A 14,965-nucleotide genomic window follows, 5' to 3' on the forward strand; every position below is an offset into this window, starting at 1 on the left:
TTCTCATAAAGCATGTTCCCCAATCCAGGCAACATCCTTGTAAATCTCCTCTGCACCCTTCCTACGGTTTATACTTCCTTCCTGTAGTGAGGCGACCAGAACTGAGCACAGTACTCCAAGTGGGGTCTGACCAGGGTCCTATATAGCTGCAAAATTACCCCTCAGCTCCTAAACTCAATTCCACAATTGATGAAGGCCAATACACCGTATGCTTTCTTAACCACAGAGTCAACCTGCACAGTAGCTTTGTGTGTCCTAAGGACTCGGACCCCAAGTTCCCTCTGATCCTCCACACTGCCAAGAGTATTACTATTAATACTATATTCTGTCATCATAATTGACCTACCAAAATGAACCACCTCACACTTACCTGGGTAGGTTTTGTTTATCTATGATGTTCAAGGGTGTTTCTGAGTAAATCTCCAATAAAGCTGCAAACAAAGCAATCTTTCAGTTGCTTGTGTGCTTGAGATTCATGTAGCTATTTTATTTTACTTTAAATACAAGTTAATCGCCTTTTAAAATGATTATTGTTAACAGCAAATATCAGGGGATTTGTTGATTTGGAATAATGTTAAGTTTATTCCTGTTTAATTTTTCGTTTTAACAAGTATCAGTCAAGATGTGAGAGAAGTTTTCTATTGTTGGAATAACCACAGTGCATGACAGAATGAGGCTATGGTAATTTGAACAACTAGATACCATCTAACATCCATCTGAAAGGGAAGAGAAAGCTCGGATGTGTTTCCTGACTTGTGGAAATTTCTGATGCCCAATGACCCAGATGTAGAATGGACCTTACAGTAAGGAAGGGCAGCAGTTGGTTATTTGCGATGAGTGTCATCTTGTTAAGCAAGATTAATTCTCCATGGAGATTGGAAAACCATTGAATATATTAGATCACATTGTTCCTTAATGCCCTATTAACTTGCATGGAATAAACACCTGATATTTCTTCCATTTGACATGATCTGGTGGAAAAACACAGCTAATTATGTCACCAGACCAAATCTATATATTTAGATGGGAGCAGTTGAACTTAGGCTCTTTTTACAACTCAGAAGCTCATCTTAAAATTAGAATCCAGGTAGTACACCCAGGGCTAAAAATCTTTGAAATAAACAACAATTCTCGGAGAAGCATAAGAAATCCAGACGCCATTGAGTGGCCTAGACACCATAAGGTAACCCAGACACAATGGAGTATTGCTGATGGCATGGAGTAACCCAGTCACCATAGAGAACCCAGAAGCCATGAAGTAACGCAGGTGCCATGGTGTAGTCAAATCACCATGCAGAACTCAGATGCCATAGAGAAATACAGATACCATGAAGTCATCCAGTCACCATGGAGAACTCAGACACCATGGAGTAACCTAAATGCCGTGGAATTGCCATATTGCTGTTGCATAGAGTAACTCAGTCACCATAGAGTAACCAATTTACCATGGAGTAATCAGTTAGCATGGAGTAACACAGTTGCCATGGAGAAACCTAGACACTATAGAGAAATTAATGCAGTCTCCCTGGAGAAACACAACCATCCTGGACAAATGAAGGGTTCCAAAACAAACACAATTGTCTTGTATGAAGAATCTTTCTACATTTGTGTGCGACAGTATTCCTGAGTCTCCGCCCGGGACTTGCATGACTGTAGTGAAAACCGAAAGGAAGCTACTGGCGCAGTGAAGGAAGTCCTGAACACAGCCATTGGACAGGCAGATGGAGGAGCTTCATTGCTGCCCTAAACGGCAGTGGCATAACAGGCAGTAAGAACGTAAGTGATTCAGGAGGAAGTCAAACTTTTTAGATTAACTACTTTGAATTCGATGTGTGGCGGGAGACGAGGGTGTGACTGCGAATGAGGAATCCAGGCAGTGGAGCTGGAGGATCCTCAGCCCTTGAGTTTGCCCAATAAGTTGGAGATTGTCGCTCCTTGTGAGGATCAGATTTAGGACTGTAGGAAGGATGAGCAACTGAACCGTGGCACTACACAATGTTCTGCTACCGCCGATTTCTCTGGGTAACCCAAACAGATGCACCTCCTGTGCTCCTTGATGCGGGTTTCCACCGCACGTCCTGTCTGGCCAATGTACACTGTTCTGCGTTCACAGTGGTAGCAGAACATTCCATTCGCAATCACCATAAAATTGACTTTGATGGCACAAAACTACTGTGAAGGAAGCCTTTGAAATAAAACTAGAGGAAGCGAATTTTAACAAAGGAGAAAGTCTCACTATAAGTAAGAACTGGAATTTGATTGTAAGCAAGCTCGGACAGTGGAAACCTGATTGGATGAGAACTAACCAATCAAGAGGTATGGATGATAGGGGTATAAATACCTCTGGATTAGACATGCCCAGGCCTCATTGCTGATGAAGATGGCAGAGTTTGTTATCAAAACGTTCATTGAAATTGATATTTGTGCCCAGCTGGAAGCCCAAGAAGAATTTATTCACCTTCCAATAACTTTCCCACAACTGATATTAGGCTCATCAGCCTGCAATTTCCAGTTTATTTTTAGAGTCTATCTTAAACAGCAGAACAATATTGGCTGTCTTCCAATCCTCTGGTACCTCTCCTGTGGCTAAAGATGATTTAAATATATTTGCAAGGGCTCTGGCAATTTCTGCACTTTCTTCCTGCAGGTCTGAGGGAACACCTTGTCAGGCCCTGCGGATTTATCCACCCTAATTTGTCTCAAAATAGCAAACACCTCCTTCTCTGCAATCTGTACAGCGTCTACGAAGTTGATGCTGTTTTGCGTTACCTCTATAGACTCTAAGTCTTGTCTCCCGAGTAAATACAGATGCAAAAAGTACATTTAAGAGCTCTCCCATCCATGGATTACCTTTCTGATCTTCCAGAGGACCAATTTTGTCCCTTGCAATCCTTTTGTTCTTAACATATTTGTAGAATCCCTTAGGATCCTCTTCACCTTGTCTGCTAAGGCAAACCCATGCCTTCTTTTAGCCCTCCTGTTTTGCTTCTTATGTGGTCTCTTGCATTCCACATACTCCATAAGCACCTCATTTTTTCCTCGTTGTCTATACCTTCTATACACCTCATTTCTTTTCTTAACCAGGGCCTCAATATCTCTTGAAAACCAAGTTTCCCTCCAGCTCTTATCTTTACCTTTTATTCTGACGGGCACATATAAGCTTTGTACTCTCAAAATTTCACTTTTGAAGACCTCCCACTTACCAAGTACAGCTTTGCCAGAAAATGGCCTGTCCCAGTCCACACTTGCCAGATCCTTTCTGATATCATCAAAATTGACCTTTCTCCAATTTAGAATCCCAACCCTGTGGACCAGAACTATCTTTTTGTATATTTACTTTGAAACATATGGCATTGTGATCACTAGATGCAAAGTGTTCCCCTACACAAACTTCTGTTATGTGCCCTGTCTCATTCCCTAATGGCAGATCAAGTATTATGCACTCTCCTATTGGGACCTCTATGTACTGATTAAGAAAACTTTTCTGAACACATTTGACAAACTCTAAACTATCTCGTCCTTTTACAGTATGGGAGTCCCAGTCTGTATGTGGAAAGTTAAAATCACCTACTATAACAACCTTATGTTTCTAGCAACAGTCTACGATCTTTCTACAAATTTGTTCTTCTAATCCCTTAGACTGATTGATGATTTGTAAAATAGCCCCATTAACGTGGCCATACCTTTCTTATTACTCAGTTCCACCCATCACGCCTCATTAGATGAGTTCTTCAGTCTATCTTAACTGAGCACTGCCATGACATTTTCCTTGACTAGTAATGCCACCCCTCCTCCTTTGATCCCTCCTGTTCTGCCGTGTCGAAAACAATGGAACCCAGAATACTGAGCTGCCAGTCTTGCCCCTCCTTCAACCAAGTCTCACTAATGGCTACCATATTGTAATACACACAACTCAGAACATTAGTCCCACCGTGCTCAACCTTTTAATTCCTGACCTTGTTTGAGGTCTGAACAACATCTGTCTCCATAATCGGCTGGCATTTACAGGATTCCTTGTGAATCCAGAGCAGTGTATATTGGCCAGATGGTACACGCAGTGGAAACTCGCATCAAGGAGGTGTATCCTTTTGGGTTACATGGAGAATCAGTGGTAGCAGAACATTGCATTCACAGTGGCCATAGGATTGACTGTGACGGTGCAAAACTACTGTGCCATGCCAGTGGATTTTGGGACCATCTGGTAAAGAAAGCCATTGAAATAAAAGTAGAGGAAAACAATTTTAACGAAGATGGAAGTCTTGCTTTAAGTAAGAACTGGAATTTGACTGTAAACAAAGTGGGAGAGTGGAAACCTAATTGGATGAGGACTAACCAATCAGGAGGGACAGATGACAGGGGTATAAGTACTACTGAACTAGACATGCCCAGGCATCATCCCTGATGAAGATGGCAGACTTTGTCATCGAAATGTCAGTTATAATTGATACTTGTACCCAGCTGGAAGCCTGAGAAGAGTTTATTCATTATCAGGAAACCACTAGATCCTTTTTCATACAGTAAAGTATGTCATTTGTGTCAATGATCAACACAGTCCGGGGATTTGCTGAGGAAGCCAGCAAGTATGGCTATACTTCTGGTACCAACCTGGTATGCCCACAACTTACAAACCTGTAAGTCTTTGGAATGTGGCACGATACAGAGCACCCAGAAGTGAAGATTATCAAGGAAGATGGCGGGACATTTACAGGACTGCTTTCAATCAGTGGATTGGACCGTATTCAGGGATTTATTTTCTGATCTGAATGAATATGCCACCACCATCACGGACTTCATCAAGACCTGAGTGGATGGGTGTATGCCTTCAAGAACAGACCAAGTCTTCCAAAACAGGAAGCCTTAGATGAATCAGAAGATTCGCGCCTGCTGAGGGCTAGATCTGTGGTACTCAAGACTGGTGATCCAGCGCTGTACAAGTCTGGGGAGGAAAAAAGCAATTCTGTATGAAGTTAGAGACGCAATCAGATGCATGACAACCGTGGCAGAGGTTGCATGCTATTACTTCCTATAAACTGAAACCTAACAGCATACAGAACGTGTTAAGGAACTGGAGCTGCAGCTCGATGACATTCAGCTCATATGGGAGACTGAAGAAAAGAGGAGCTACAGGGAGGTAGTTACCCCTAGGTTGCAAGGGGCAGATAACTGGGTGACTATCAGGAGAAGGAAGGGAAACAGGCATCCAGTACAGAGTACCCCTGTGGCTGTTGTTTTCAATAATAAGAATACCATTTTGGATTTTTTTGAGGGGGAAATGACCTACCAAGGGGAACTGTAGCAACCGAGTTTCTGACACTGAGTCTAGTGCTGTGGCTCAGAAGAACAGAGAGGTGAAGAGTTCTGCAGTGGTGATAGGAAATTCCATAGTCAAAGGAACAGAGACAAGATTCTGTGGGTGCAATAGAGACACCTGGATGGTACATTGCCTCCTAGGTGCCAGGTTCGGGGATGTCTTGGATCGGGTCCATGGCAATCTAAAGGGGGAAGGTGAGCAGCCAGAAATCTTGGTACATATTGGCACCAATTGCATAAGTAAGAAAGATGAGGAGGTCCTGAAGAGAGATTTTAGGGAGCTAGGTAGAAAGGTGAAAAGCAGGGCTACCAGAGTATTAATCTCTGGATTGCTGCCTGTGCCACGCACTAGTGAGGGTAAGAATAGGAGCATTTGGCAGATAAATGTGTGGCTGAGGAACTGGTGCAGGGGGCGGGGGTTTGGATTTCTGGATTATTGGGATCTCTTCTGGGGCAGGGTATGATCTATACAAAAGGGATGGGTTACATCTGACCATGAGGGGGACCAATATACTTGCGGGCAGATTGCTAAAGTTATTTGGGGGTGTTTACACTAATTTGGCAGAGGGCTGGGAACCAGAGTGATAACGCTGAGGATGGGGCAGTTGGTTTACAAACTCAGGCAGAGTGTAGAGAGACTGCTAGCAAGGACAGGCTGATGATAGGGCAAAATTGCAGTCAAGGGTATGAGTTGCAATGTATAAGGGAGATAAAATCGAAAAGGGTGATGAATACAGGACTGAAGCTGTTGTATTCGAATGCACACAATATACGGAATAAGATAGATGAACTTGTAACAGTTAGAGATTGGCCTGTATGACGTTGTGGGCATCACTGAGATGTGATGGAATGAAGATTATAGCTGGGTGTTTAACACCCATGGATACACAGTATATTGAAAGGACAGGCAGATAGGCAGAGTGGGTGGTGTGGCTCTGTTGGTAAAAAATGAAATCAAGTTCTTAGAGAGGAGTGATAAATGGAAGATGTAGAACCCTTATGGGTTGAGCTAAGAAACTGCAAGGGTAAAAAGAACCCAGTGGGAGTTATATACAGGCTTCCAAACAGTAGCAAAGATGTGGGCTACAAATTATAACAGGAGATAGAAAAGGCATATCAAAAGGGCAATGTTACGATTGTCATGGGGGATTTCAAAATGCAACTAGATTGGGAAATCAAGTTGGTGCTGGGTCTCAAGAGGGAGTTTTGTAGAATGCCTACAAGATGGCTTTTTAGAGCAGATTATGGTTAAGCCCACTAGGGAATCAGCTATTCTGGATTGGGTGTTGTGCAATGAACCAGAATTGATTAGATAAGGAATAAGATAAGGAATCTGTATGAGCAAGTGATCAAAATATGATTGAATTCACCCTGCACTTTGAGAAAGCGAAGCTAACGTCAGATGTATCAACATTACAGTGGAGTAAAGGAATTACAGAGGCACGAGAGAGAAGCTGGCCAAAGTTGATTGAAAGGGGACATTAACAGGGATGACTGCAGAGCAGCAATGGTGGAATTTCTGGGAGCAATTCAGAAGGTGCAGGATAGATCATCCCAAAGAAAGTATTCTAAAGGCGGGATGGCACAACTGTAGCTGACAAGGGAAGCCATAGCTAATATAAAAGCCAATGAGAATGTAAGCTAGCCAAAAATATCAAAGAGGATCCAAAAGTTTCTTTAGACATATAACAGAGACAAGAGTAGATATCAGACTGCTGGAAAATGAAGCTGGAGAGGTAGTAATGTGGGACAAGGAAATGACGGAGGAACTGAATAAGTATTTTGCGTTAGTCTTTACTGTGGAAGACCCTAGCTGTACGCCGAAAGTTTGAGAGTGTCAGGGGGCAGAAGTGAGTGAAGTTGCTATTGCTTGTGAGAAGGTGCTTGGGAAACTGAAAGGTAGATTAATCACCTGGGCCAAATGGTCTACATCCCAGGGTTCTAAAAGAGGTGGCTGAAGAGATTGTGGAGGATTTGGTAATGATCTTTCAAGAATCTATAGACTCTGGCATGGTTCTGGTGGACTGGAAAATTGCAAATATCACTCCATTCTTCAAGAAGAGAGAGAGGCAGTGGAAAGGAAATTATAGGCCAGTTAGGCTGACCTCAGTGGTTGGGAAGATATTGGAGTGGATTGTTAAGGATGTGGTTTCAGGGCACTTGGAGGCACATGATAAAGCACGCCAAAGTCAGCATGGATTCCTTCAGGGAAAATCTTGCCTGACAAATCTGCTGGAATTCTTTGAAGAAACAACAATGAAGGCTAGACAATGGAGAATTGGTGGATATTGTGTACTTGGATTTTCAGAAGGCCTTGACAAGGTGCAGCACATGAGGCTGCTGAACACATTAAGACCCCCATAATATTACAGGAAAGGTGGATAGAGCATTGGCAAAAAGTGGGAATAAAGGGAACCTTTTCTGGCTGGCTGCCAGTCATGTTCCACAGGAGCCTGTGTTGGGACTGTTTCTTTTTACGTTATATGTCCATGATTTGGATGACGGAATTGATGGCTCTGTGGCCAGGTTTGCGGACAGTACAAAGGTAGGTGGAGGGGCAGGTAGTGTTGGGGAAGCGGGGGGATGCAGAAGGACATAAACACTTCAGGAGAATGAATGGGCAAGGAAGTGGCAGATGGAATACAGTGCCAAGAAGTGTATGGTCATGCACTTTGGTAGAAGAAATGAAAGCAGAAATTTCTAAATGGACAGAAAATTTTAAAAATCCGAGGTGCAAAGAGACTTGGGAGTCCTCACGCAGGGTTCCCTGAAGGTTAATTTGCAGGTTCAGTTGGTGGTGAGGAAGTTAAATGCAGTATTAGCATACGTTTCAAGAGGACTAGAATATAAAAGCAAGGATGTAATGTTTAGGCAATGGTGTACTAAAAATCTGTTCTGACCAACTGGCTGAAGTGTTCAAGGATGTTTTCAACCTCTCATTGCTGCAGTCAGAGGTTAGAAGAGCAAGGTGAGGTACCTCAATGACTATCACCCAGTAGCACTCACATCTACTGTGATGAAGTGCTTTGAGAAGTTAATCATGACTAGAATTAACCCCTGCCTGAGCAAGAACTTGGACCCGTTGCAATTCACCTAATACCACAACAGGTCTAAGCGGATACAATGACTCCTGACTTGGCTTTGGAGCACCTAGACAACAGCAAAACATACATCAGGCTGCTGTTTATCAATGTTCAAGACTATCATTACCTCAGTACTATCGACAAGCTTCAAAACCTGGGCCTCGGTACCTTCCTCTGCAACTGGATCCTTAACTTCCTTATTGGGAGACTAAACTCAGTCATAACATATCCTTTTCACTGACAGTCAACACAGACACACCTCAAGGATGTGTGCTTAGCCCACTGCCCTACACTTTCTCTACTCATATATGTGGCTAAGCACACTTCAAACACCAATGATACCACTGTTGTTGGCAGAATCTCAGATGGTGACAAGGAGGGATATAGGAGTAAGACAAATTAGCTGGTTGAGTTGCGTCACAACAACAATCTCACAGTTGATGTCAGCAACTCAAGGAGTTGGTTGTGGACTTCAGGAAGAGAGAATCGGGGTAACACACACTAGTCCTCATTGAGGGGTCAGAGATGGAAAGGATGAGCAGCTTTAAGTTCATGGGTGTTAACATCTTGGAAGATCTATCCTGGGTCTAACACATTGATACTATCATGAATAGGGTATGCCAGCAGCTCTGCTTCTTTTGGAGTTTGAGAAGATATAATATGTCACCAAAGACTCTTGCAAATTTCTTCAGATATACCATGGAGAGATGTACTGACTGGTTGCATCACAGCCAGGTATGGAGCCTCCATTGTAAGAGGCTGCAGAGGTTCTAGACGCAGCCAGCTTCATCAGGAGCACTGCCCTCACTACCGCTGAGGTCATCTTCAAGACGCTGAATTTCATCATTAAAGACCCACAGAATCCAGGACATCTACTTTTCTCATTACTAATATCAGAGAGGAGGTACAGGAGTCCAATGACCCACACACAGTGATTCAGAAACAGCTTCTTCCCCTCACCATCAGATCTCTGAACAGCCATGAACCCATGAGCACTACTTTGTTATTCATCTTTTGCATTAAGTACTTATTTTTGTAACTCGTAGTAATTTTTATGTTTTTGCACCATTCTGCTGCAACAAAATAACATATTTCATGACATACTGTAAGTCAGTGATAATACACCTGATTCTGATTCCTACCTTTCCCCAATTCTGGGCTGTATATTCTGCTGAGATAGTATAGATTTTTCTCCAACCGAATTTCTCGCCACTCTATCCACCGATGCTTTATCAGATTCCTCATGATCTTAAAGGACTGAGAACACTTTAAATGGTATAAGCTGTCAAAATTCACTTTGACCTGTTGCAGCAGCTGAGAATTGCATTGAAAAGCTCTGTGAGTTGTCTCAATAACCCTCCACAGTTTATGAGCAGATTGGGGAAGTTACAGTGACATTACTGATTGGACAAATGTGGCAGTGAGATTCTGAAAATTATGTTAAACTACTGTGAAGTAGTGACAGAGGCACCTGGCTTTGAAACATCGGCTGTGCCTCTCTCCACAGATGCTGCCTGACCTGCTGAATGTTTACAGCATTTTCACTTTTCTAGCATGTTCATATTTTTGATTAACATTACTTGGCCACATTTGTGAGATTCTCTCCTGTTTCCAGAAGAAATGTGCAAGCATAGTGGTTCTGACAATAATACGAATGCATAGACCACCACCACTAGATTGACTCTACTTGCTTAATTCTACCCATGTACACTCATTAACGAGATTGTGACAAGACAATAATCAATGCAGATGTCTCTTAATTACTTGCAATGTCCCAAAGATACGCAAGTCTTGTGCAACAAATCAGTCAAGAAACTAATAACATGGTGACTAGAGAGTATGTGTAGAAGGAGTTAATTATGATTAAAAACTCACCGTAGATGAGTATTTTCAATGTACCTGTACTCTTCCTCGTTTAGTTTCTGAAGAATTGCATATAAAACAGGAAGCTCAAACTTGATGTATTGTGCTACCTGCAAGTGTTAATAACCAGCAGTTAAGATGCAGACCTTTGAAGTTATTAACTTATCGTGGAGACTTCTGAGGGTTAGCTTGTAAACTCTTACTTACATCAGTGCTGATTTCCTCGGCATCTTTATCCATCAAAAATAGTTTTACTATTTTGCGAGATGGTCCATGGAGCAGTCTCTCCCATAATGGAAATGCTGTGTCTTTAAGCTTTTTCTTTTCTGTAAAAATATTAACTTTTTAAATTATATCTTCTTTTACTCACTGTCGGGATTTTGGTATTAAGGTATTTGTATTTATTAAGCTTCAATACATGACTTAAAAGTAGAGCATGGCAAGATCCTGCAGTGAGACATTCACAAGAATAGCTGGGCGACATGTGGGAGAAGCAATGCTCATGATGGTAAGTAATTCATTGCTGTTTTACTATGTGACCCTCATTAACTGCCATGGAGCAAGATTTTAAAACTGAACAAATTTTTGTGGGAAATATGTATTGTGGAAGCAACCAGAGATCATGGTGGTTCTAACATCAGGCTTCTATATCCGGCCACTGAATATCTTCCCTGGTAAGGAAGTGAAGAGAACATAGGGCAGTTGTCATTAATACTCTTGGATGGTAGTTAGCCATTTGCTATCTTCAGCAAGTTGGGGTGAAGAGTGTTCTCAGAAATTTCTTGGGGAAGGAAGGTCCATGTGGGGAATTTTGGGAGAGTGTTTTTTTCATACGTGTTTGATAAAACGTTCCTCCACTAACCCCCAGCCTCCTTTGGAAAAGCTTTGGATTTAATTCTGTTTGCAGACCTGCTTCTATCAAAGAAAGAAAGGAACACTACTTTTCCTCCCAAGCTCTGGTTACAGATGCCTTAAGATTTCATTCACTCAAAACAACCTTAAAATTTGGGAAACCCCATGGCTTAAGCATCCACCTGCTAAATCCTGTGGGCTAACTCTACGAAGGTTTAGGGCAGGGTTTCCCAAGCATCTTTATGCTGTGGACCCCTACCATTATCCCAAGGGGTCTGTGGACCCTAGGTTCGGAACCCCTGGTTCAGGATCTGGTCACGCAAGTGACAACAACCAGCCAGCTGAGCTTTATTTGCTGCTGACACCTAGCCCTCTTCCTAAGAATATAAAAACATAAAAATGTACGAGCAAGAGTAGGCCATATGGCTCATTGAGCCTGTTCTAATGTTCAATAGGATCATGTCAGATCTGGTCATGAGCTCAACTCCACCTACCTGCCTTTTCCCCATAACCCTTAATTCAAATATAATGCAAAAACCTATTTAATTGTGATATTTAATAGAATATATTCTATCTCTGGGCAGAGAATTCTATAGACTCATTACTCCCTGGGAAACGCAGTTCTTTCTCATCTCCATCCTAAATCTCGTCCCCAAATCTTGAGCTATGTCCCCCAGTTCTAATCTCACCAACCGGTAGAAACAGCTTTCCTGCCTCTACTATCTATACTTTTTGTAATTTTATATGTTTCTTTCTTCTGAATTCTAGCAAGTATAGTTCCAGGCAACTCCATCTCTCCTTATGGGCTAACACCCTCATACTAGAATCAACCCAGTGAACCTCTTCTGCACTGCCTCCAAAGTCAGTATATCTTATCTCAAGTTAAGAGTCCAGAATTGCACCGAGTACTCCCAAGTGTGGCCTCACCAGTACCCTCTACAATTGCAGCATAATCGGTCTGCTCTTGAGATCAGTAATAAGTTTGTCAAACAGGACATTCCCTTCCTGTATGTATACTGTGTCTACCTGATGGAATAACTGTTATCCAGATGTTTCATTACTTCTTCCGTAGTTACAGCTTAAGGCATTTTCCTGACTACAGCTGTTAAGCTAACTAGCATATAGCTATCTGCATTTTGACTACACCCTTTTTTAAACAGTGGCATGATTTTTGCTGTCTTCCAATCTGCTTGGACCTGTCCATATTTCAGATAATCTTGGTAAATTATCACAAATGCCTCTACTATAACTTCTGTCATTTCTTTCAGTACCCTGCGATGCATCCCATCCAGACCAGGGGACTTGTCTGCCTTTAGGTCCACTAGTTAGCTCAGCACTACCTCTTTAATGATAGCAATCATATCAAGGTCCCCACCTCCCAATGCATCCATAACATTTCTCTTTGGCATGTTACATGTGTCCTCCACTGTGAAGACTGACACAAAAGTCATTCAAAACCTCAGGCATTTCCACATTACCCAATATTAATTCCACTGCTCAACTTCCAGGGTACCCCGTTCACTTCAGCCACCCCATCTTGTTGTTGTCTTCCTCTTAGGAACTCCCTCAGGATGAAGACTGACTTGCTTCCACTATAATTCTCAGGAGAGGATGATGTCTGTTCATGTATTCACTTAATATAATATGGCTTTTCCACACTAGACATTCCTCGAGCTTGACAGAGTAAAGTTATGGAGCAAAGTCAATAAGATCCTAGATAATTAGAGACCAGGTACAGGTACATAGACTTGCACGTGTACATGCCTGGTTGGGCTTCCCACTCCACACCAGCTAATGGCTACGTGCACTATTCCAACCAACAGCAGAAGAGGAAATTATGCAAGTCACTTACCTTCACTGGCATGAACGACGTACAGTGCAAAATCATTGGGATCATTTTCTATCTGTCATAAAATAAAGACATATCGAAGGAAAATAAATTGTAATGTACTGACATCATGTGCTTTAGAATGCTGTTTATCTGCACAACTAAATTCTTTCTGCACATTTCTGTTACACTGTAATGTGTCAGCTTTCCCTTTATAAATTCTTACCCTAGATATCACGTAGAAGATCACTTTCTGGTTCATATTATACCAGCAAGTTCTCAAAATTCTCAAGAATGGCTTTCTGAACATTTTCTCTCAATACATAACCTTTCTATTGATGAAGTAGGAGTTTCAGCAAAATAAAACAATATGAAATCATAATTATTGCTAAATTTAGCTATCAACTTTACTACTTTACCACAAAATTAGAAATTAAAGCCTGGTATCAAAACAGTAACTAATCCCAGTTCCCTGGCAGTGTCAGCTGAAGTTGGGTTCCATGTGCATACTTCAGGAGGAATCAATTCCAGTCAAGTTACTTTAATGAGGAACAGTTAGACACGGGCACTTCTCAAATTTTTAGAAGTTGTTTATAGAAAATGTGAAAGAGCAATTTTAAAGAAGAATTGAGGTAAACTTGTTGATAATTAATTAGAGGCATGGCAGGTTTCAGTATCTTCTCAGACCTCTGCTTAGCTAAAGAATACAGAGACCTCTCAACTCCATTTGGTTTAAACAGAGTTGAGTTAGATTTGGATGCCCAATCTCCCCTCTGTAAGTTAGTCCATAATTTATACATTTAAATAGGATGTCTATCATAAATCAAACACCAAATTTGCTCTAGCTCTTTAATACTTCAGGAAGGGAGTAGCTGAAGGGAAGAATTGAGCCAAGAGGCACAGGACCAATCCATAACCATCCCAGGCAAGCGGAAGAAGAAAGGGAGTGGAATATTGAGATGAATGGATGCATGAGGGGAGTGGGATAGTTCGGGAAATATGGGAGCAAGGGAAACAGGTGTATGAGGAAAATTGGGAGAGTGAGGGGAATTGGCAAGGCAAGGTGGATGAGGGGTGAGGGAAATGGAGCAGCAAGGTGAATGGAAATTGAAGGAGTTTGGGGAGTGAAGGTTATGTGGAATGAAGGGTGAAGGATTTGAAGATAAAATGTGGGACCAAATAGAAAACGGAAGTGAGAATGGTTATGAGGGACTATAGGAATAGTGGACTGGAAAATGCAATGAGTGAGTGAACAAAGGTATAGCGGGTAGGGAGTGTGGTTGTTTGGTTTTGGCAGTACTTAGAAGCATTACAGATCCTTTGGAAAATTACCTTAAACTTTTGTAGGAGTAATGTTATGACCTCCTTGGTTGTCAGTGTGCTGTTGATTCTGACACTGGTTACTGAACCTTCGGTTGGTATGAAAATAGATGTCTGCAAAATACAAAAATCTTTATTTTTATAGGTCACAAACTTCAATTTTTAGGGCTATTATTTCAATTATTACATGTTGTCCAGCACTGCTAAACTCCATGTACCCTGGCCAGGTCAAGAAGAAAATCTGTGAAATGTTCTCCACCATGCAGTCTTCCACCATTTCATGAATCCAAAGACTGTGAACTTGAGACAAAAGAGAAGTCAGACATAGGGAAGCAGAACCATCATATAGTAATACACCAGGTGGAACCATATGTTCAGTGTAAATGTGAACCGTGGACTGATCAAGTACACAAGCTGTAGGCAGCCTGAGAATTATGAAACATGGGAATAGCAGGAGTGAGGCATTCAGCTCTTTGAGCCTGATCTACTATTAATATGATTATCCAAATCTGGTACTGTGTCCCAGTCTTCTTCCCATACCCTTGGTCCCTATAGCCTTAAGAACAATAACTCTTTCTTTAATATATTTAATAATTTGGCTTCAACTGCTTTCTGTAATAAAGAATTCCATTGATTTATGGCGTGTTAGGTGAAGAAATTTCTCCTCATCTTAGCCCTAGTTGGCATTCCTATAACTCTTAGACCATTG

The 14,965-nt window shown here is 41.8% G+C and overlaps 1 protein-coding gene and 1 long non-coding RNA gene across 8 annotated transcripts in view; one reads left to right on the top strand and one right to left on the bottom strand.

Annotated features, from left to right (window-relative positions):
- Nucleotides 1-14,965, top strand: part of LOC140211726 (uncharacterized) — a 107,614-nt gene that overhangs the window by 6,468 nt on the left and 86,181 nt on the right. The window lies entirely within an intron of this gene.
- Nucleotides 1-14,965, bottom strand: part of rassf6 (Ras association domain family member 6) — a 67,147-nt gene that overhangs the window by 2,576 nt on the left and 49,606 nt on the right. For 3 of the 4 annotated variants that reach the window (XM_072281824.1, XM_072281825.1, XM_072281827.1), the window contains 4 exons: nucleotides 14,269-14,370; nucleotides 12,961-13,012; nucleotides 10,464-10,582; nucleotides 10,269-10,366 (listed from right to left, as the gene is read on the bottom strand). In XM_072281824.1, the coding sequence (XP_072137925.1) occupies nucleotides 10,269-10,366; nucleotides 10,464-10,582; nucleotides 12,961-13,012; nucleotides 14,269-14,370 (371 nt within the window). The remainder of the gene's footprint in view (nucleotides 1-10,268; nucleotides 10,367-10,463; nucleotides 10,583-12,960; nucleotides 13,013-14,268; nucleotides 14,371-14,965) is intronic. The other variant, XM_072281828.1, reaches the window with a different exon arrangement.

The sequence above is a fragment of the Mobula birostris genome, chromosome 17 (assembly GCF_030028105.1).
Source record: "Mobula birostris isolate sMobBir1 chromosome 17, sMobBir1.hap1, whole genome shotgun sequence".
Taxonomy (NCBI): domain Eukaryota; kingdom Metazoa; phylum Chordata; class Chondrichthyes; order Myliobatiformes; family Myliobatidae; genus Mobula; species Mobula birostris.